Raw genomic sequence first — 21,413 nt, 5'->3', positions numbered from 1 at the left:
GTAAGTCCCACAGATTGGAGCTCATGTTTGTAATGAAGCATTACATCCTGCCTCATCTGTCTCCCTCTCTAATCTTCCTAGTCCATTCCCCAATTCTCGCGGTACCTCCTGACTGCTTCTGCTGAGGTTCCTCCTCCTTCCCAGCCAAGCCTGTCCTGTAGCTGGGGTTTGCCTATACTTCCCTCCCCAGAGTAGCACAGGCCTAGGTTCTCCTTGTCCATATCCCAGAGGGGTCTGCCAGCCCTCTGGCAGCGAGTGGACCTTCAGCGACTGCCCACCAGGAACTCCAGTGCTTTTCCTGGTCAACAACCACGTCCTGCAGTTTGTTCACCTAGTTTATCTAGTCCTTTATCTTGGTTTACTGTTTCCTTTGCTGTTGTGTGAAAGGCTTTTCCTGGAGGGGCCACACTACACTTGTCTATTCAACCCCGAAAGGGAGCCCACTTCAAAGTAATGGCTGCACTGAAGCCCAACCTGGTGAACTCTTGAGTTTTAATTGTAGTCACCAGCAGGAGTAAGGGTGAGGGGTTCCTTACAGGAGCAGGGATGGCTCAACAGTAGCTGCATCACCCAAAAGCCCACCCCAACATGGGTGATGTCTCACGAAAGCTGAATCCCTGGATTTTTCTGCATGACCTGCGGGCAGCTCAACAGGTCCAAGAATCTCTCCACAGCTGGGCCTCCACTTACTGCTTCCATGACTTCAGAGAAGGGCCTGTAAATTTCATATTTCTCGGGCATTAAAGTTTGTTTACTTCCTGAGTGAGCGTCCCCTCTCTACCTCCTCCCCCACCCCGTTTAATCTGAAGGATATGGCTGTGAACACAATAGGCTTCCTGAAGGTGGGGGCGCAGGTGATGGCGTTGCTAGGATACTGAGATGGCGGTGGAGACGGCGGGAGTGATGGTGCCGGTAGCGGTGCTACCAGAAGTGATGGTGAGAGTGATGGCGGTGTCTGCGCGGCTTCTGAGACGGTAGTGGTGAGTTAGCAAATGGTCAGTAGGCTCCTGAGGTGGGGGGACCCCAGCACTCTGCACTTAGACCATCTACTGTATGTCAAGATCCCTGGGCTCTCCACTGTCACAGCTGGCTCCATCTGTACACGCTTTCATTAGCTGACAAACACTGAGGTCTACCACACGTGTGAAGCTAGCCAGGGGAGGGTGCCGGAGGCCATGTCCTTCAAACTCTGGTCTTGATGAGTGGCCGGAAGTCCCCAGAACAGGAGACTCAAGGTTATCAGCACCCAGGGTTTTAGTATAAAAATAGAATATGCTTGTGCTGAAAGAGTATAAAGAAAACACACACACACACACACAATTAGAACCACCCAGAAGTAACCAATCTTAACATTTTGAGTCCCTTCCTTTAGGTGTTTTTTATGAAAATCTCTAGTGTGAACTGACAGCCTGTTGTTCTCGGTTGACAGACAGATCAAGGCCTCCCAGCTCTCTGTTCTGCCACTGGAGAAAGCCCCTTTCCATACTAGCTACACTGTCCTGTGCAGACGGAGCCTGGCGTGCGCCAGGGGTGGCTCCAGTGGTGCTCACCATGCCCAGCAAAGGCCTCATGCCCGTCACAGGAACTCCGCTCACCTCCTCACGCTCAAGCACCGAGGAGCACCGCTTGATGCCACCTACGGGTCTCGGTTCCAGGAACACAAAGGAGAGTCTTTGCGCTTGTAGGTCTTTTTCAGATGACCCACTGATACTCCATACTGTCATATGCATTTGGAGAGCATCTTTATTGAGTATGTCTGTACCCTCAGGGATGCGGCTTTGTAGTTGAAGAGCATCTTTATTGAGTATGTCTGTACCCTCAGGGATACAGTTTAGTAGTTGAAGACCATCTTTATTGAGTATGTCTGTACCCTCAGGGATGCGACTTTGTAGTTGAAGACCATCTTTATTGAGTATGTCTGTATCCTCAGGGATGCGACTTTGTAGTTGAAGACAATCTTTATTGAGTATGTCTGTACCCTCAGGGATGCGATTTTGTAGCTTATTTACATACAAGATGATTTGAGCAGTGTCTACAGACATTTGGGTGTTGTTTTTTAAAAGTAGGGGTTATAACACAAAAGAAGTGCAGAGAAAACTCTAAAGAGAACCTGAAAACTTTCATGGGGAGCATGTCTGGAATCCTGCATTTGGAAATGGAAACAGGAGGGGGACCCCATCTAAAACAAAATCAAGCAAGTCAAATGCTAAGTCCAACTAACTCTCATTTCATTCCAAGCCACAACCACTGAGTTCCACAGAGGCTGGCCAGACCAGGAAGGAGCCAACCAGAACATGCCGGATGTCCATGTTGTTTGAAGATTGAAGCAAGGCTTGGTTAGGTGCCCCTTGACCCTGGATATGAGGTTCCTCTCCAGAGGAGAGACACGAGATGAAGGCAAACTGGTGATGTGGCCTCACAACCCATTCAACTCCTTGGCCAAGCAGTGCCTTCCGGGGACACCAAAGAGGACGGCTATGTGGAGCCACCCCCCAGAATGCACTTGTTCTACATATACAACTCGTCCCTCCATGCCTTTCATTTACACTTTTTTTCTTTTGTGCGTGTATTCACACCACAGAATACAGTGTGCATGTGGAGGTCGGAGAAGAGTTTGTGGGAATCAGTTCCCTCCTTCCAACACGTGGGTTCTTGGGATCAGACTCAGGCTGCCAGGCTTGGCAGCGAGTGCCCATACCTGCCGAGTCATTGCGCAGGCCCCTTGCTTTGTTTTTATCTACACAATCAATCTTTAGTGGTACCATCTGCTCTGCTGAGTGACTCGCCTGTTTATGTTCATGTTGTGTACTGCAATGAAGGTCTAGAAGACGGGGGTTCTTTCTTTCTTTTCCTTTTCTTTCTTTCTTTCTTTTTTTTTTTTTTTTTGCCTGCTTTATTCTTTTCTCTTGTTATGCCCAAATCCGCGAAGTCCCCACACTTAGCTTATCATGGCTGGCCCCCACAGCTCTGTCTTCAATATTTGAAGTAGGTCTTGGCATATGACAGATATTCAATATCTGTTAAGTAAATTCACTAAAAATTAACACATTCCAAACAAATTGTGGTGGCTAACATGACGGTCTCGGACATTCATGTGGCCACACCTCGGCTGGATGTAAAGCCACCAGCTCCAACACTGTGTGTGACAGGACAATGCAGTCACTGTGAAACACAGGGTACAAAGCAAGGCCATGCTCAAAACTAGCCTAGTGGTGAAGGCAGCCACAGCACAGGAGGGCTGCCCCTGTGAGCGCGGGGATTACAGATTACAGATGTGTGGCTTCTAGAGTGGAAACAAACAAGCCAGGAGTGATTACACCTAAACTGCAGTTCCAGGAGGCTGGGAGGGGGTCAAGAGTTCAAGGTCATCTCAGGCTACAGGGACCCAGTCTCAAAACAGCTAAAGCAATCTTTTGATCCTCAGGTACAAGCTGAGCAGCAACTGTAGGCACTCCACTGTTAGTGTCCCGACCAGGGCAATCACGTGGAGTCGGTACACACAGACACTGTGGGGGCCTTGGAAAGACTCTGGGTTCAGAGGGCAGAAAAGGAGGAACTGAGTACATCCCTCGTGCTGATAGAGATTTATGACTTTGCAACCCCGAGAAAATGATTCAGAAACTAGGCAGGATGATGTCTTATTGGGCAGGTCCTTCTAATTAACTCCCTAATTTTTTTTTCTTCTGCAACAGTAATTTGAAGTAGAGAAATCCAACAATGATGGCCCAGCAGTATTGCCTGGTCATTACAGACCCCTGTTTGAATGTGACAAGGGGAACACTTCTTCCAACCCCAAACCAGATCTCAGTCTCCTCGCAAGAAAACATCAGATAAACAGAGGCTGGGATTCTTCAGAAATGTCAAAGCTGGGAGATGCAAAGCCAGACAGAGGAGGATGGGCAGGCAGAAGATGACGTCCAAAGTGGCACCCCATCCTTTGCAGCTTTTGATCCAACAGCCCCGGTGGAGGAGAGGATATGAGGAACAACGGGTGCATCCACGGCCCCTCAAGAGCCACCATGCTCTTCCACAGCAGCCCCAGCCTGTCACACTGTGGGGAGGAGGCCCTCCCGGTGTGGCAGCTCCTCTAAGAGGCATGGTTCCTTGGTTCCTGTGAAGCTGGGCTCGCAATCTCCGCTGCAGTTCCATGTCTGACCAAACCCTGACTCCTGACTGCTGCTTCCAGCACCATCTTCCTCAAGCTGGGTCTATGCACCCTACCATTTGTTCTCAAGTTTGAACCAATTGCTACTTTCAGCTCTTAGGTGAGGGCCAGTATTTGTATAGCCTATCAATTCTTCACTTTATGTTGTGATGGCTACAAGACCAGGAAGCCTTCCTGCCACTATATCAGCTCCTTCCTAAGTAGCCATAGGATTGATGCCAGGATCCCTATGGGTACCCAAATCCACAGATGTTCAAGTCCCCTATATAAAATGGCCCCACATTGGCAGAGAACCCACACACATCCTTCTGCATACTATAAGGCAAACATAATCCCCAGATGATTAATAACAGCTAATACCATGTAACTGCTGTGGAAATGGCTGCCATGCTCCGTAGCCATGACAACGTAAGGGGAAACGTTTATATATGTTTGATTTTCAGAACTTTCTAGAATTCTCTTCCAAATATTTTTGATCCCCATTTAGCTGAATTTCTTAGATTCTGAACCTTCAGGTATTTCCAAATGTGCCTGACATTTGGCCGGGAAGACATGACAATGAAAGTTGTAAAATATAACTTAGACATACAATAAAAACCAGTGTTTTCAAATGGCACCACCTTCTGTCCCCCTACAGCCAGGCAGATGACAAGTGGGAGCTACTTGTGCCCCATGCTGGGCTAGGTCTCCCTCAGGGAAGTGTTCTGGACCCAAGGCTGGGGACTGCATGGCCTTTAGGACTCGGGAAGGGAGGACAGGCAGCTCTAAGAACACAGCTGTAATTCTGCGCCAGCACTGGGGAGTGCCCTGAAGGGAGGGTGGAGAGGTCTTAGCTGCAGGAAGGTGCACCAGCCCTGCTGCTGGGTGAAGCAATGAGAGCAGGAAGGGTGAGGGACTGAGTCACCATAGCTGAAGGGTTCTCTGAAAGAAAGAGGAGGCCTTTCAGGGTTCAACACTTCCTTTCCATCTGGTCCCACCAACTTCCCAGTGAAGATCTCAAACACAGGACATCTCCTCTCCTGCCTCTCACTTTCTGACCTTGCACAAGGCATGTCTAGCACTTTTCCCAGCAGGGACAGGCAGCTCCTACATGTAGGCATTCCCCCTAATCCTATGCCCCACGGCCTCATTCCCTCACAGCAGGCTTGTGTCCAGTCTGGTCCTGCCTGCTATCAGAGTGAACTTGCAAGACCCTGACCCGATCCAGGGCTGGGGAGAGAGAGAGGTCTAACTATTAGCATGGCCTGGCAGCTCAACCTTATCAGGCTGATTGGGGCCTCTGTGGAGCTCTCTCCTGACCATGGGGAACTGAGCCATTCTAAACACAGCCTGTTGGGACCTCATGCTCTTTTGCTGGCAGGCACTAGCTGACTCCTGTGATCCGCTCAGGCTCACAGCCCACCTCCTCGAAGCTTCCTTTGCAGGCCCTCTCAGTGGTACCATGGTTCCTCCATGTGCATGAGGTCTTGGAGTACGCAGCCTGCTGCACGGTCACTTTGATTCACGGTAACCGCAGCTCTTCAGCCATTCGGTGTGGGCTGAGAACATGGGGGTGTGCTGATTAAGACTCACAAGCTGGCGAAAATGATCTAAGCCACTGCTTTCCACACAGCAGCCTCCACCCTGAGGAAATGCGGCTCCCTACCTCATGACCCTGAAACACTCACCACCCAAAATGGCAAGGCCAGTGCCTTGCCAGACCTGTTGGGGAGTCCTGTAATGGTATCCAGCAATCAGTCACATGGAGAGATGCATGCATTGGTGTTCTTAGAGTGTTTTGGAAGCTTGTGCCAGCAACAGACTTCATGTTGAAGGAGGTTCTAGAAACCACTGTTAGAGCTGGTGTCTTTTCGGCTGAACTTTACAGTCTCATTGCTGCAGACATCGCTGGGCAGCCCACAATGCTCCTTAAGCACATCTGACCAGAGGACCACAGGGCACTAGCTTGGGAAAGTACTGGCCCAAACTGGAGGACCATTTGCACATTTATGTATGTATTTGTTTGTTTGGTGTGCGTGTGTGCGTGTGTGTGTGTGTGTGTGTGTGTGTGTGTGTGTGTAGAAATTGACTGTCGTCAAGGAGGCAAGACTTTTATTCAGAATATTATTTATTCAAGCTGAAGGTGATTGCTTCATAATGCAGGGTCACAGGACACTCAGAGGAGGATTAGAAAACGATTACAAAAATTCTTTTGAAGTAGATTAAGATGACAGAAAACTGTAATCATCGCCTGCAAATGCACGTGTAATCACACTGAAAAGAGGTAAAGATCTTCGGCCTGCTTGCCCAGGTGGCAGGAAATCCACACCCCAGAGCCAGGCAACGCAGGGTCAGGCGGGAGTGACCAGAAGACACTTGGTGTCTACAGCTGCTCACAGTGAGACACAGGGGAGCAGACCTGGTCTTCAGGCCAACGACGTCGTGGGCTTCTCAGTGCCACACAGGGATCGGATCAAGAGCGTCTCATCTCGCTGAACAGAGCTTCCCAGGGAGGAGTGACGGAGACATTACAAGAAACCTACTGGGGCTGCGCCTTCTGTTTCAGTTTGGCAAGACTCTTGAGACAATCGTCCCTCCACTGCCTCCTGGCAGCTAAGTGTTCAGGATCATCAGGAACCTTCATGCACATGTCCTGGGAGAAGGAAGGAGGAAGAAAAACAGAGAACACATGCAGAGGAAATAGTCTGCCAGAAGTGTAATTATCTCTCCTATTTATGCCAGCTGTATGGACACCACTTCCAGACACAGAAGCACAAACCTCACAGTTAGTTAACGCAAGCTCCAGACCTCCAGAGATCCCCAAGACAAGTCAAAATGAGCTGCCTACCTGGGGACTACAACACAACTATGGGCAGTCAGGAAGAACCAAGGGTCCAGACTGTGGCTACTGACAAAGCCCCGCCCACAGACGGCACGGGAGGGGGTGCAGTATGCGCCAGCTTGCCTTCCCAGCTTCCCTTGGGAAGTCCACATACCTGGTTAACTTTCTCTGCTGTGGCCCCTGAGAATTCTGGAACAGGCCCAAAAGTCTTGAGGACCCGCTTCATTCCATCACTGTATCTGTCACAGTAGCTGACAATACCTGAAAACAGGAACCCACACGCCAGCATCAACATTCTGCCGCCCCAAACTGAGACCTGTGCAGAAGGTTCTGCCCCAGAGAAGAGGCAGGAGATGAGCAACCTTCTAGCCTGGGCAAGCAGGATCCTCATTGAGTCTATCCTAGCTTTCAAGAAACTCCTGAAGAGCACTGGGCCCCTCAGGCCTGCCATGGGTCCCACACCAATGCATCTCAGGGATCCTCGGTCAGTGCCAGTCAGAGGTCCTTGGGCAGTACTCTTGGGGGTCCTTAGTCAGTGGATCTTGGGGGTCCTCAGTAAGTACATCTCAGGGGTCCTCCATCTCAGGGGTCCTCAGTCAGTGCAACTCAGGGGTCCTCCATCTCAGGGGTCCTCCTCGGTCAGTGCAACTCAGGGGTCCTCCATCTCGGGGGTCCTTGGTCAGTGGCGCTCACACTCTGACATGCAGAAAGCGCCTTTTCAACCATGGACTGCTAAGGGTGTGTCCTGGGCTGCAGTGCATTTTTCTCCCTCCTTTTCCCTTTTTCTTTTGCCTCCCACCCCTTTCCTTCCTTTCTGATCCAAGAGCTCATGCAGCCCAGGCTACATAGATGACTTGGAATGTATGGTCCCGTGTCCACATTCAAGTTCTGGGACTACAGGCACGCGCCACCACTCCCGCTTCCTGTGGAGCCGGGGATCGAGCCAAAGGTTCTATGAATGCTAAATAAGGACATCTTCAGGCTGCTCTCCTTCCCCCACCTTCCTTTTTAGAGATGGAGTTTCATTCTGTGGCCCACGGCCCACAATAGCCTTAAACTCATGGTAATCCTCTTGCCTCAGCCTCCCAAGTGCTGGCACACTACAGGCGTGAACCATCATGAATGGCTTCAATTCATTCTTCATGAACCCCAGATGTCAAAACTCAAGTCACTCCTTCCTTATCACACACTTAAGCCTCAAGGTCAGGTTATACCTTATCAGGTATTTATAGGTGGGGAGACCCACACCGGGGTTGTTTTCATCCCTTGCCACACTTCCATAAGGAGGGCTGGAGCAAGGCCTGCCTGAAACCCTGCGCACAGGCCATCCCAGCCCAGCCAGGCTGATGGGTTTCTCCACTGCAGGGTTTTGGTGGAGAGGTGAGTGAGGAGAGGGGGCACACAGTCAGCACGAGCTGCTGCAGGGCTGGGTTGGCTGATTAGCCATGGAACCCAGGTGAGCTCCGAAGGAAAGCACAAGCCTGGTCTAGCCTGGGCCTTTCTTAAGTGTAGCCACCTGCCCCAGGACATTCAGTTCCCACTTCTTCCCTACAGGCTAAATCTTGGGGCTGCAAGAGTAGACACAGGTTAGAGACAAGATAAGCCAGAAGCCAGGCCTGGGACCCCAGAGACCAACGTGTTTAGAAGTCTTGGCTGTGCTGATTCTGGCCCATACTTTTCCCCTTTGTGGTGCTGGACGTGAGTTCTACCACTGAGCTAGCCTTGGGCCCGTGTTCAGCCTTCCAGAGCCACAAAGCCTCAGCAGTGGGTCACTGGAATAGAATCTAGACACAACTACAATGTATTCATTTGGAGTTGAGGGGAGCAAGAGATACCAAAATGAATATATTTGAAAGATGTTAAATGATCACAAAATAAATATATTTGAATAATAAAATAAATAATAATATTAAAAATAAGTGTATTTGAAAAATATTAAGTGATCACAAGTTAGTTTGCTTCCATTGTTATGACAAAACTTCTAAGATGTGTGTGTCAATAAGATGTGTGTGTATCTAAGATTCGTGTGTCAATAAGGCGGTGAGAGGGGTGTCGGGACTGTGCTCATCACTCATGCGCACTGCTGTCGGGACGGCTGGGGCCAGACCTGCCTTAGCCACACCGTGCATGAACCTCACATCTGCCATGTCCCGGCTCCGCCAGGCTGATTGATTTCTCCATTGCTTTGGCCTTGTGGCAAGCAGAACCTCATGGTGGGGAACACATGATGGAGAGAGCTGCTCACCTCGTGATGACCAGGATACAGACGGGAAGAGCCCAGCCTCCCAATAGCCCATCCAAGGGCACCCCAGTGGTCCAACTTGTTTCTAAATGGACCCTGCCTCTTTTAAATAAATTTATTACATTTGTGTGTGTGTGTGTGTGTGTGTGTGTGTGAGAGAGAGAGAGAGAGAGAGAGAGAGAGAGAGAGAGAGAGAGAGAATGTAGGTATTGTGGGAACTGGTTCTCTCCTACTATGAATGTTCTGGGAGTTGAATTCAGGTTCTCAGGCTTGGTGGCAATCCCCTTGGCCTGTCTACCCCACAACCCCCCACCTCTTAATAACTCCATGAACTCCTTTCTAAATAACACCATGAGCCAGTCAGCAAGCATTCCACACAGAGTCTTTGGGCGACATTTAAGACCCAAACCATCACAGAAGAAAGTGAGAAATTGATTGTGACTGCATATTTAATCAGCCTATAGTGAAAATGGAGGCCAATCCCTTCTCAGGAGCCAGCCCCATCTCCACAGCCAATGTAAGCAGCAGCCTGAAGGGATCTGATACACAGACCATGTTTTATCTCTGGGTTACTTTACATTCCTTCAACAAATGCTCATCTTCCACCATCCTGAAATCATTCCAATCTTACAGAGACGTTCTAGAACTTTCTCTTGCCTTATAAAACTGAAAATTTAAAGGGCCTCTCTCTCTCTCTCTCTCTCTCTCTCTCTCTCTCTCTCTCTCGCTGATTTATTTATACTTTCATTTAAAGGATATGAGTGTTTTGCCTGCATGTATGTGTATGTATGCACTATATGCAAGCTTGGTGCATGCGGAGTTTGGAAGAGGGAATTAGGAATGGCTCTTCCACAGCCCTTGGAAAGCTTAACTCTGCAAAAGCTAAATCTAATTTTTTAAAAGAAGATTTATTCCTATTTCATGTATATGGGTGTTTTGGCTGCACATGTGTCTATGCCATGGTTGTGAGCCTCCACGTGGGTGCATGTGTGTCTGTGCTGTGGTTGTGAGCCTCCATGTGGTTGCGTGTGTGTCTGTGTCATGGTTGTGAACATCCATGTGGGTGCACGTGTGTCTGTGCCGTGGTTGTGAGCTTCCATGTGGGTGCACGTGTGTCTGTGCCGTGGTTGTGAGCTTCCATGTGGTGCTAGCAGTACAACTCAGATCTCTGGAACAGCAGCCAGGGCTCTTGACTGATACTCTCAACTCTCTAATTTCTCAAGAGGTGTTTGTATGGACAACGAAAGCACAGAAAGGAGTTGATTCCCAAAAGATCAGAGTTAGCTTATCTTGCTGACGCAGTTTGCTATGTGTGAGCCCTTCGGGATAAAACAGGGGTTTACCTGAACCCTAGCACCTCCACCAACAGGAAGCCCCCCTGTCTATTGAATGTTTGGGCCAAGGCACAGTCCACCACGCCATACCTGGCTGGTCACCCATACCTGGCTGACACCCCCCAACACTAGGTGTTCAGCTTTCTGGAGAACCATCACTATAACCTAGACCAAGGTGTCTAGTTTTGACCCAGCTCATGAACCCACACCTACATGGATTCACCTGACTATGAGAGTCTTCCGTACTTTATGAAAATAGGTCAGAAGGGCCCCAAAACAGAGTGACAATGTTGAGTGTCCTCTAAGGACAGAACTGTCAGGGAAGCAGGACCCACTCCAACACCAGCCCTTGTCTTTCAGCTCAGTTGCCCCCCCCCCACACACACACACCAAGGATGGCTCAACACAGATAACACCCCCAACGGGCTTCTTGCTCAAAACTCGGGTTTAATAATAAACAACCAGTTCACCTGGAGGGGAATCTGGGGTTCCACATTCTGAGATACTGTCCCTCCACAAAGACACCAAAGAGCTGCCAGAGACGGCAGGATCCGAAATCTCAGCAGAGAAGCCAGGCCTGCTGTCAGGGCTTCCCCTGCCGCGCAATCAAAAAATGACCTTGTCTATGCTTACTCTGTACTTTTCCCTCAGGCCTGGGTGAATCTTTGGGGGAGAATTAAGAAAAGTAAAAATGAACAAAAACCCTGGAAGAGAAATAAATTAAACATAACAAGCTGGATAAAGATAACATTTAAATGGTGGATATATAGCTCAACCTAGCATGTCACCAGGCTCTGGGTTCCAAGCCCCAGCACCACCAAAAACAAAGAAACAAAAGGTCATTTATTAAGCAAACAAGTATTTGGTTTTTTGTTGTAATTGTTTTGTTTTGTTTGCAAGAGTGGTTTGTTGTTGCTGTTATTGTTGTTTTAGGGTGGGTTTTTATAAATAAACCTAAAGTGTCTGCACTTACTTTAGAAAAATGGTAGCTTTTAAGGCCAAAAACTCCTGTAAGTTCAAGACTTATGAAAACCACGTCAGCAGAACAGGAAACTCCTCCCCTTCCCAGTCTTGACATACTCCGGGTGACACCCGAGAATGAGGGCCATTGGTTCCCAGCCAGATCTCATAACTTCCTAGCTCTGGGCTTCGGAACGCTCAGAAGTTGAGAACTGCATCCGACCCCTATTATCATATGAAGCCAATTAAGCTTTCTTATCGTACCGGTTTTGTTTGAAAAATTGTCGTGGCCTCCTTCCTGTCTGCCACCCCACTGAGCCTCGAGTGTCTGGTGTCACTGCTTCTGTTTCTGTTTGTTTCAGATTCAAAGCTGTTCTCAGCTCCCTCCTATCAATTTCTCATAATACCTTACCTATCTTAGTTCTCTCAAGAAAAGAGAAGTGCGGCGGTTATCAGACAGCGCCCATGCCCATTTCAACGCCTGGCTGTGCTCCCCGCTCATAAGGGCTGGCTGGAAAGGCTTCTGGAATGATCCAAGACCATCCCGACAGTACTTCAGAACTCTATTTCACATGTGCGAAGGCGTCGCCTTGGTGCTTTCTTCTCATGTTCAATGGTTATCCTCCCACACAAAGCACGGGAGAGGCCCCCTTCCTCCTTTAAGGAAGCCTCTGGTCTTGCACTGGTATTACAGGGCCTGTGTAGTGGGTCTACTCAGCAAATTGTACATTCGCCTGCTGTACGCAGGGCCGGGTCTGGGAAAGCTGCCTTGGGGAGTACAGTTCATTAACTAAAACATCATGGGCTCACAGGACAACAGTCAGATCTGAGAGGCCAACAGCTCCAACCCATCACACGACAGGCATCTCCTCTGGACGTCTACCATGCCACCTTAATTCACCCAGGGCGTGAGCCTTCCCTTCCAGGTCACTAGCACCGGTTACTAGAAAGTTTTTTCTGTCACATCAGTCACACACTGAACATAAACCTGTCTGCCTGCCAGTTCCAGTCTTTTGTTCTGGCTCCACCCACTCAAAAAACAGGCAGGGTGTGGTGATGCACTCTTATAAACACTAAGAAAGCTGAGGCAGGAGGATTATTTGACGTTTGAGATCAGCTTGGGTGACATAGGAAGCATCAGGAGAGCTGGAATTAGAGTGGAACCCTGTCTCTAAACAAAACAAAACGATGCAAACACATTTATACCCTCTCTGAACCGCCCCTGACGGAGGAAATTTCTTTTGTAGCATGAATTCTAATAGGTATTAATAACAAAAACCCGGAGTCAGATATTAGGGGGGTGAAAGCTGAAGGATCAGACAAGCAGTACAGACAGCCACGAGAGAGATCTTTACCTCTACCAATGCTCAGACCAAAGGGTGATCCTGTCCCCAGACTGCTCCTCAGACTGCACTACTGAGCTCCTGTCTCCTCCTGCCGTATATTCCTCTCTGCACCCAGCCATATCACTCCTGTCTCCACCTCCCTGGTGGTGAGATCAAAGGTGTGGGATCCCAAGTGCTGGGATCACCTTTGTGTGAGTTCTGTTTCTCTTTTAGACAGATTCAATCTTGTATCATCCGGGGTGGACTTGAACTCACAGAGATCCGCCTGCCTCCGTCTCCCAAGTGCTGGGATTAAAGGCGTGCGGGCCTCTAGTGGTTTAGTTCTGCACTCTGATCCTCAGGCAAGCTTTATTTGTTAAAGCGCAAATAAAACATCACTACACTTTTTTTTCTCAATATCTCTTGTGACATATAGTCTTGATCTACAGATTCCTTTTATCTTTCTAAGTCTCTTTTACCACTTAAGAGGACTCTGTTAAAGTGTCATACGGTTATTGGATATGTTTACAACAACAGGGCAGTAAAAAAGTAATAAAAGTCACATGTAGCTCAGTGAATGAGTGCTTGCCTAGCATGTAGAAGGCTCTAGGTTTGATCCCCAGCAACACACACACACAAAAGAAAAGCAAAAACCATAAACAACATTTCCTATTGTGCCAGATATGGCTTGTGCCTATGATCCCAGCATGCAACAGGAGAATCGTGCATCTATGGCTTAGCCAGATCTATGTAGTGAGACTTCACCCAGGACCAAAAAAAAAAAAAAAAAAAAGAAAGAATAAAAAAGGTTACAATTTACTATTATTTTAATACCAAGAGATAGCTAACGTGTAGGTAGCATCTTTTTAGATTTTGGTGTATCACTACATTGGTGTGTTTTAAGTTGGTATCAGTAGATCATCTTTGAATCATTTAACTGGAACTACCAAGTCACACTGATTCCCTTCCAGAGTTATCTGACCTGCCCCACCTTGCCAGGCCCACCCCATGAAGCACCTGGCTTGTGACTCCTGGCCTTCAGGAAGGCCATCCCGGCACTCTGCAGAAGTGTATGCCCACAGGCACTCGTGCATGGGCAGAGGACAACTGCATCACTGGGCACCACTCGGCACTGCCTCTCATCTTTGTTCTCCGTCTTGCCTCTGCAATTCATTTCAACACCCCAGAGAAGCCGCAGCCTCTCTTCCATCAAGCAACAAGATGCAGGGCAAGGCTCCCAGCACAGCACTTCCTTTTCTTCCTTTCTGATTCCATCAAGGACTCCCTGTGGTCCAGACCCCACGTAGACTCACATGTCAGTCCACGGTGCTCTGTGCCTCAGCCCTGAGTTCCTAGGGTTGCTCAGAGTCCTTCTAGAATCTGCCATTACCACGTTGTTTAAAAAGAGACAGCACAGGCGGCAGATAAGAAAGCTCACAGAAAGCCGGGCGATGGTGGCGCACGCCTTTAATCCCAGCACTCGGGAGGCAGAGGCAGGCGGATCTCTGTGAGTTCGAGACCAGCCTGGTCTACAGAGCTAGTTCCAGGACAGGCTCCAAAGCCACAGAGAAACCCTGTCTCGAAAACCAAAAAAAAAAAAAAAAAAGCTCACAGAAACATTGCACACCACAGAGTCCCATCTCTGTCCCACGTACCTTCAGCGTTGAGGTGCATAGTCTCCAAGGGTCCAATGAATGCGTACCGCATGCCCAGCCCATCCGACATGACCAGGTCCAGGTCATTAGGAGACACTATTCCTTCCTACATGGGGAGAAGGCAGTGACACACAGTTGAGTTCTTTAGAAAGGCAATTTTGTTAACATTGCTTGTCCTAACTTTTTGAGGGCAGTATTTCCCGCCACCCCCAAAAAACCCACTTGCCAATGCACTTTAATATTTTAATGGAATTTTGTACAGCCAAGCTCTCCTGTATGTGGGCCCTGAAAAAGGAGTTTTATGGCACAGGTGCTGAGACCTTCAATCAGTCTGAACCCCTTCTCCTTCTCACGGGCCCCACGTATCTCCTGCAGCATTGGAGACAGTGAAGATAAAGTAGGCCCAAGTTAAGGTGTGTGTGTGGGGGGGGGTCTGGATAGTTGATCAGGAGGTGGAAGTTCATTTAAACACCCCAAAGAATGGGAAGTGGCTCGCAGGCTTCACCTGCCTGCAAGTCGGGCCTTGTTCAGCTTTTAATGAGTTTGTGGGAAAGGCCATTCTTTGATGAAACATGGTTTAGGATAGGTTTGTTTGCTGAGGTGGGGCCCTAGAAGTTTCTGCAGATGTGAATTGCCAAGCAAGAGAAAAGTTGTGCTTAGGAAGCCAGCCAATTGGTGCACATGGCTTCAGGTATGGGGCTGAATTCACCATAGTGGTGGTGTATTCTAGTGACTCACTGCAGGTCCACTCCCTGCTGAGGACCTCTGTATCCCGAGCATCTCAACTCTCTGGAGGGTGGATATGAGGAAAGAGAAACATGTCCCCCAAACTCCTGCTGGCCAGACTGGCAGCACCCCTGCGGAGCCTGCTGCTCAGGGATTCCTTGCTGAGCAGTTTCTTTCAGAGAGAGCCATCAATACTTGATATCTGTAAGGCCACTAACCATGCCACCTCTCCCATAAGCAGCCCTGGGAGGCCCCGGTCAGCCCGCAGCTGGAGGACAGAGATCTTATCCAGATGCATCCATACACAGTCACCTTGCTCCCAGTGACAGGCTCAGGCAAGCAGTCTACCAGACATGTCACCTCAGTCTGGGTTTGGATCTTTCCCTGAAAGGAAAAGATCTGTCTAACATCTTTCCTAAAAGAATAAGCCTTGCCAACCTGAAGGAGGGGTGAGAGATGTCATCACGGTCCTCAGGGTTCTGCCAGGAGGACCCCTTTGTCCTCCAGAAGCCCCTGGGATTTGGGCATCAGGGGCTGAAGAGTCCCTTGCTGGCCTGGTCAGCGGGCACTTTCCACTTCCCAGACTCCAAGGGTAACAAGACTCAGAGCAGCTGGGGAAGGGGATTTGCAGTAGTAACTCCTCACCACTGCTGCTGGACCCCAACAAATGAAAGAGACATAGGGAGTCTTGGGTCTGTGTGCGCTTGGATGACCCCAGGTCAGTAGAGGGAGAAGACAGAGTTGCAGAATCAAGATGAAGATGGAGCCTACCATCCTAGAGTGACAAGCATAATTCGGGTCTGACTACGCAACTCAACTTCAGAGAACCACTTTCCATCGAGCATGTGAGACATGAATACAGAAAGATGTACGTGCTCAAGATGCCACACAGTGCGGAGAACCATGATAAGGCAAGGCCTGGCAGCAGCTCACTATCTTCTCAAAGACAGACACCCGCTTTCTCTAATGCCAAGTCCTGGCTTCTGAGACAGGCCCTCTGTCTGTGCCCCTCAGCAACAGAGTTTGCCTTTTGCACACTTTGCGTCGGCAGATGCATACATAGAATGCGTTCTCATGTGACTTGATTCTGTTTCTCAATATCACACAGGGATGGGGTGAGGCTTGCCTTTCTACTTGTGCACAGCCCTGGGATTTATCCACTGCGCCACAAAAATAATAATGTATGTATTCTATATGTGCCTGTAGTTTGTCCGTTCTTGTTTATTCTAGGGTGCGACTCCTATACACATGGCGACAGAGAATATTCTGGAACACAGCCCCAGCCTATGTCTGAGAACAACTGTTGGGACCATGTTCCACCTTCTGCTTTATTAGGCAATGTGTTCTGCTCCCCAGAGCATTGCCTCATGTTCATGGCCTCAGGCACCAGCACTGTGGGCAGGGGTTTTCATCACTCACTGCCTTCCAAAGACAGGGTGCCATGATGTATGCAAACCCTGCTGACCTGGTAGGGCACTGCAGAGTCACCCTGGGTCTCTTGCTACTACTAACCTCCCCACTGTGTGTTTATTTAATAGAAGAACAAAGTCATTTATTCGGCTCACCCAAATGCTGACAAGGGTCGCTTCCTTTCGTTCTCAAAAACAAAGGGATAGGAAGGGAGGGCGCCGAGAAGCAAGAATCCACAGAAAGCCCATGGTGATGTCCAGAACCATCTAGAAGATCGTCTGATGTGGGAATGTCCTTTCCAGCTGCTTCTTCCTACCTGGCCAGTTCTTGCTCGCCTGAACTGGGGTTTGGGTTCCTATACTCTTCGGACTATGGAATGTAGCGAGAGGCAGTGTGTGGTCTGAAGACCCTCCTTCAACCTAGAATTTCAGTTCAGCATTCCAAAATGCCTGAAGTATTCACATTAGACAGATACAAACACTGAAACCACCATATGCTCACAATGCTATCCGGCTCTTTCTTCTACAACTGGATTTAGTACTTTTAGAGTTGACTTTAAAAGAATTTTAAACACTCAATGAGCTACCCAGATTAGCTAACCTTTTTTTTTTCCCCTCTTTTTGCTTTTTGTTGGAAATGGAAGGAACCCGGGCCTCACAGGGGACAGGCAAGTGCCCTACCAATCCCCAACAGTTTGCCTTTCTTTCTGGTGTTGTCTGGAGGAAAACAATCTAACAATTATTCTCCTCATTCCTTCCCCCCATAGCACAGACAGAAAAGGGAAGAATGTTTTATTATCTTCACTTCTGCAATTCTTTCTGCCCTGTGTGGACTATTCAACGGGATTCCTCCAGCCTGTGTTTCTACCAAGCAGCTAATCTAGAGGAAGAAGACGTGCATGGGTCCTCGGTTTTGCTCCTGAACGCATTTCCACCCCAACTGTATAAAACTTGCCTGATGGTCTGTATAACACATGTCCTCGTGGCTGGGGGGGGGGGGATAGGAACAAGCGCGGACAGGTGACTCCTGGAACCCAGATGGAGCCCAGCACACTGGATGGAACATGGAACCCAATGCCAACCCAGCTTAATGCTTATCAGAATAGCTATCGGCACTTCCTCCATTTTGTGGCAAAATTCTTAAGACACTCGCACAAAGGACAGTCCCAGGAGGCTAGACGAGTCCTAAAAACTCACACGGAGCAGCAAACACTGCCATCACTGTTTGGTCAAAGCCTGGCTTTTGTACCGCATTCCGAGAAACCTCGGGGTGAGGAGGGCCCAGACACAGAGGTAAGGAATCCCCTTTCAGTGGAAAACTCCTGGTCTGGCCTTTCTTTAAGATCTGGGGCTTACCACAATTTCCACTGATGTATGGGGACCAGGAGGGGCCAGACAGTCAACAGAGAAGCAAGAAAACGCGAGGCAGATGAAGTGTTTGGTCACTCTGCCACACATCTTAAGCATAATTAAAGGTTTAGAGGTGTACCCGACAGAATTCTATTAGTGGGGACACACAGAAGCTCTCTCATGCTCTCTCCCTTCCTCTTTTCTTCCCTCTCTCTTTCTCTCTTCTCCCTCAGTGTCTACAGAAAACTTGTTACAGAATATCACACCTCCCCTTACCAAAATTCACAGATACTGAAGTCCCACAAAAAGAATGGAACAGAATTGTCCTAAAGCCTATGTACTTCTTCCCATAGACTTTAAATCACCACTTGGTGACTTACAACACCTAACACAGCATAAACACTATGTAATAATTTGGTCCAACGTGATCACTCAGTGGGTAAAGGTGCTTGCGGTCAAGCCTGATAACCTGAGTTCAATCCTTGGGTCTCATGCAGTAGAAGAGAACCAATTCCTGCAAGATGTTGTCTGACCTCCGTATCTGTGCATGAATGCGCTCACCCACACACACTCAATAAATAAATAAATAAATAAATAAATAAATAAATAAAGTAATTTAAAACTTGTAGTAATATCTTGCTTAGAGAACAAAGAATGAAACTCTGTACATGTTCAGTTTTTAAAAATATCTTCAAGCTGTAGTTCTTTGAATCTGCAGATGGAGAACCCACAGATACAGAGAGCTCACTGCATACACACATGTACAGAGATTTAGTGCCAAGGAGTTGGCTCATGTGACTATGGACTGGGGCTGTCATGGTGCACAACATTTGATGACTAAATTCCGTGACCGTCACCACTTTAGGTCACCAGCTGCACGCGTTTATCTCCCTTCTACTTGATCATCCACGCTTCTCTTTTCTTATATATGGTTGCTTGCCCTCATTTTCCCTTTGCTTTTCTCATTTTAATCTTGGCCACCTCCCCTTGTCTACTTTTTAAAAATAAATTCCCAGTTCTGTTCTTCCATTTTTGTTTTGCTGATTCCCCCACACATGGTCCTGAGTTCTCAAGCATCTCTGAGCAAACACTCCTTCAGGGACCCAGCCTAGCTCCCAGGCATGCAGATAGGGTTCTCTCTGGGTTCCTCCCCTGCCCAACCATCAACCAAAACTGTCAGGGTGTAAGCCCAGTGTCTTAACTGAGAAACAACAGAAAAGCGAAGGTTAAAGAGTAGAAAGTGGTTGTATCATGAGTGAGTTCCAGACTGTGATGCACACGATAAGACTTAGGACTCTGCCATCTTCAGGCACCTAAGAGGGACAGGAAGGAAAATGGATTTGCTTTGATATATCCAGCCACTGGGAGGTTACAGATCAAGAGGTCGCTTCAGTCCCTATGTATATGGAACAACCCTGAGCTTCAGCAGTTTCTCTGGCTCCCATGGTGTTCTCAGGTAGGTTGGCTAAGACACCAACAGGTACAGACTTAACTCCAGCAGGAGCCAAGCTTAGGGCTGTCCCTCTTGGAGACACTCATTCCTGGAGCCCTTAGAGAAGGTCCAGAAACAGAGAGTTTCATTTGGATCTGGAGGTTGAAATTGAGAACTGATTGGGCACCGTAGTTTACTGATTGGAGCACTGGTCTTGTAAACTGAGGGCTAGCATAATGCAGGTCTCACAAGAACTGAGATAGGACCACGGCTTAGTTCTCTCTATTGGTTGAGTCTTATATACCGGTTTTTTATTTCCTTCTCCACACATCACTGCTCTTCTCTGCACCACAAACATGATGCAGGGAGGAAGGGATGCTAGAGACCATTCAGTGGTCCAGAGCACACACTGTCCTTGCAGAAGGTCTGAGTTTGGCACCGAGCATCCACATCAGGTGGTTCACAGCAAACTGCAACTCCGGCTCCAGGAGTAAGAGCAAAAAAGACCTGCCCTAAACACTCCCACCCTACCCATGCCACCTTCCAGGGAAATGTGAGGCAAGAGTAAATCTTACTAAGGAGAAAATAAAAGACGGCTGAGAGCTACCTCATGACCCATAGTTACTCACGGGTTTGGGAGCAGCATGGCATCTTGCCAACACTTACAAGAGTTCTTGGAAGCAAGACACAGACATTCCTGCATGATGACACGGGCAGATTTTGCTAACTGTGGAAAGGCCTACTGAAGCCCACACATAGCTCATCCAACAGGACACTGAATCGTGCTTAGAAAACACACATTTGTCAAGAGCCACCCGAAAGACACTAAAGAGCTTGAGTCCTTCCCCCAAGTCCCACAGGGCAGGGTGAGAAGTAGCAGGTGCCCTCACTGGTGAGCCTGCTGGGGACAGGTAGCAGGAGAAGCACATCTCACCCTCAGGGACATTTTGGTCACACACAGCAAATGATGAAAATGCCATTTCCTGGCCTAGACAGCTCATACCCCAAACTATCCATGAAAAGACCCCAAGGATAAAGGCACAGGAACAGAGGAGTCAGAGTCAAGGTCAGGACAGAAGCAGAAGCTATTTCAAAGCAACCTGCAATGGGAGAAACATCCCAACATTTAAAAGTCAACCAAAAGAACACCGAAGCCATTAAACATCAACAAATATCACAGCATTCATATTAGGAACTAGATGGATGAAACCCTAACTAAGATAGTTTGCTGTCAGTGTGTGAAATGCTTTTATATCCTATAACCTTACTGAACTTTCAGCTCCAATATTCCACCTGTGAACTGCAACTTTACCTGTTCTAACAGAGGTTTGGGGAAGTCCTTAGTGTTTTCTGTATACAAGATCACATCATCGGCAGAGGTGATTTAATCTCTTTCTAATTAGATGCCTCTTATTTCTTCTTTTTCCTAGTTTATCTGGCAAGGGTCCCTATCATGATATCAAGAGAAGCAGGGATATGGGCAGCTTCTGCTTTTCCTTCATCTTAGAAAAAAGGTTTTTGACATTGAGATATGAGCTCCAAGTTATGATGTTTGCTGTGGGTTTGGTATCCATGGCCTTTGTTGTGCTGAGGTATACTTTATCTTTCTTTTCTTGGAGACAGGGACTTACTATGTAGCCCTGGCTAGCCTTGAACTCACTATATAGACCAGGCTAGTCTCAAACTCACAGAGATCTACTTGCCTCTGCCTTCTAAGGTGTTAGGATTAAAGGTGCATGCCACCAATCTGGCCAAGGTACACTAATTCCTATACCTAACACATGGTGTTTGTTAATTTGTTTTCACCACAGAAGGATGCTGAATTTTGGCAAATGCTTTTCGGCATCTACCCAGAGGATCACACAGGCTTTGTTCTTTGTCCGCTGCGATGATGCACCAGACTTCAGAGATTTCCAGGTGTTGAACCACTCTTGCATTCCTGGGACAAACCCCACTGGATCGTGTAGATGATGCTCTTTGCGTGCTATTTCTAA

At 48.2% G+C, this 21,413-nt stretch overlaps 1 protein-coding gene across 1 annotated transcript in view; it reads right to left on the bottom strand.

The window, feature by feature from the left end:
• Positions 1-6,259: 6,259 nt before the first annotated feature.
• Cryl1 (crystallin lambda 1) overlaps positions 6,260-21,413 on the bottom strand; it is a 97,538-nt gene continuing 82,384 nt past the window's right edge. The window contains exons 6-8 of the mRNA XM_050152290.1: positions 14,503-14,608; positions 7,141-7,247; positions 6,260-6,797 (exon numbers count right to left, since the gene is read on the bottom strand). Coding sequence (XP_050008247.1) covers positions 6,684-6,797; positions 7,141-7,247; positions 14,503-14,608 — 327 coding nt within the window. The 3' untranslated portion in view covers positions 6,260-6,683. The remainder of the gene's footprint in view (positions 6,798-7,140; positions 7,248-14,502; positions 14,609-21,413) is intronic.

The sequence above is a fragment of the Alexandromys fortis genome, unplaced genomic scaffold, assembly GCF_014885135.2.
Source record: "Alexandromys fortis isolate MF-2015 unplaced genomic scaffold, M_Fortis_MF-2015_v1.1 scaffold_75, whole genome shotgun sequence".
Classification (NCBI taxonomy): domain Eukaryota; kingdom Metazoa; phylum Chordata; class Mammalia; order Rodentia; family Cricetidae; genus Alexandromys; species Alexandromys fortis.
The sequence above is the reverse complement of the archived record's forward strand: the minus strand, read 5'-3'. Positions and strand labels throughout refer to the sequence as shown.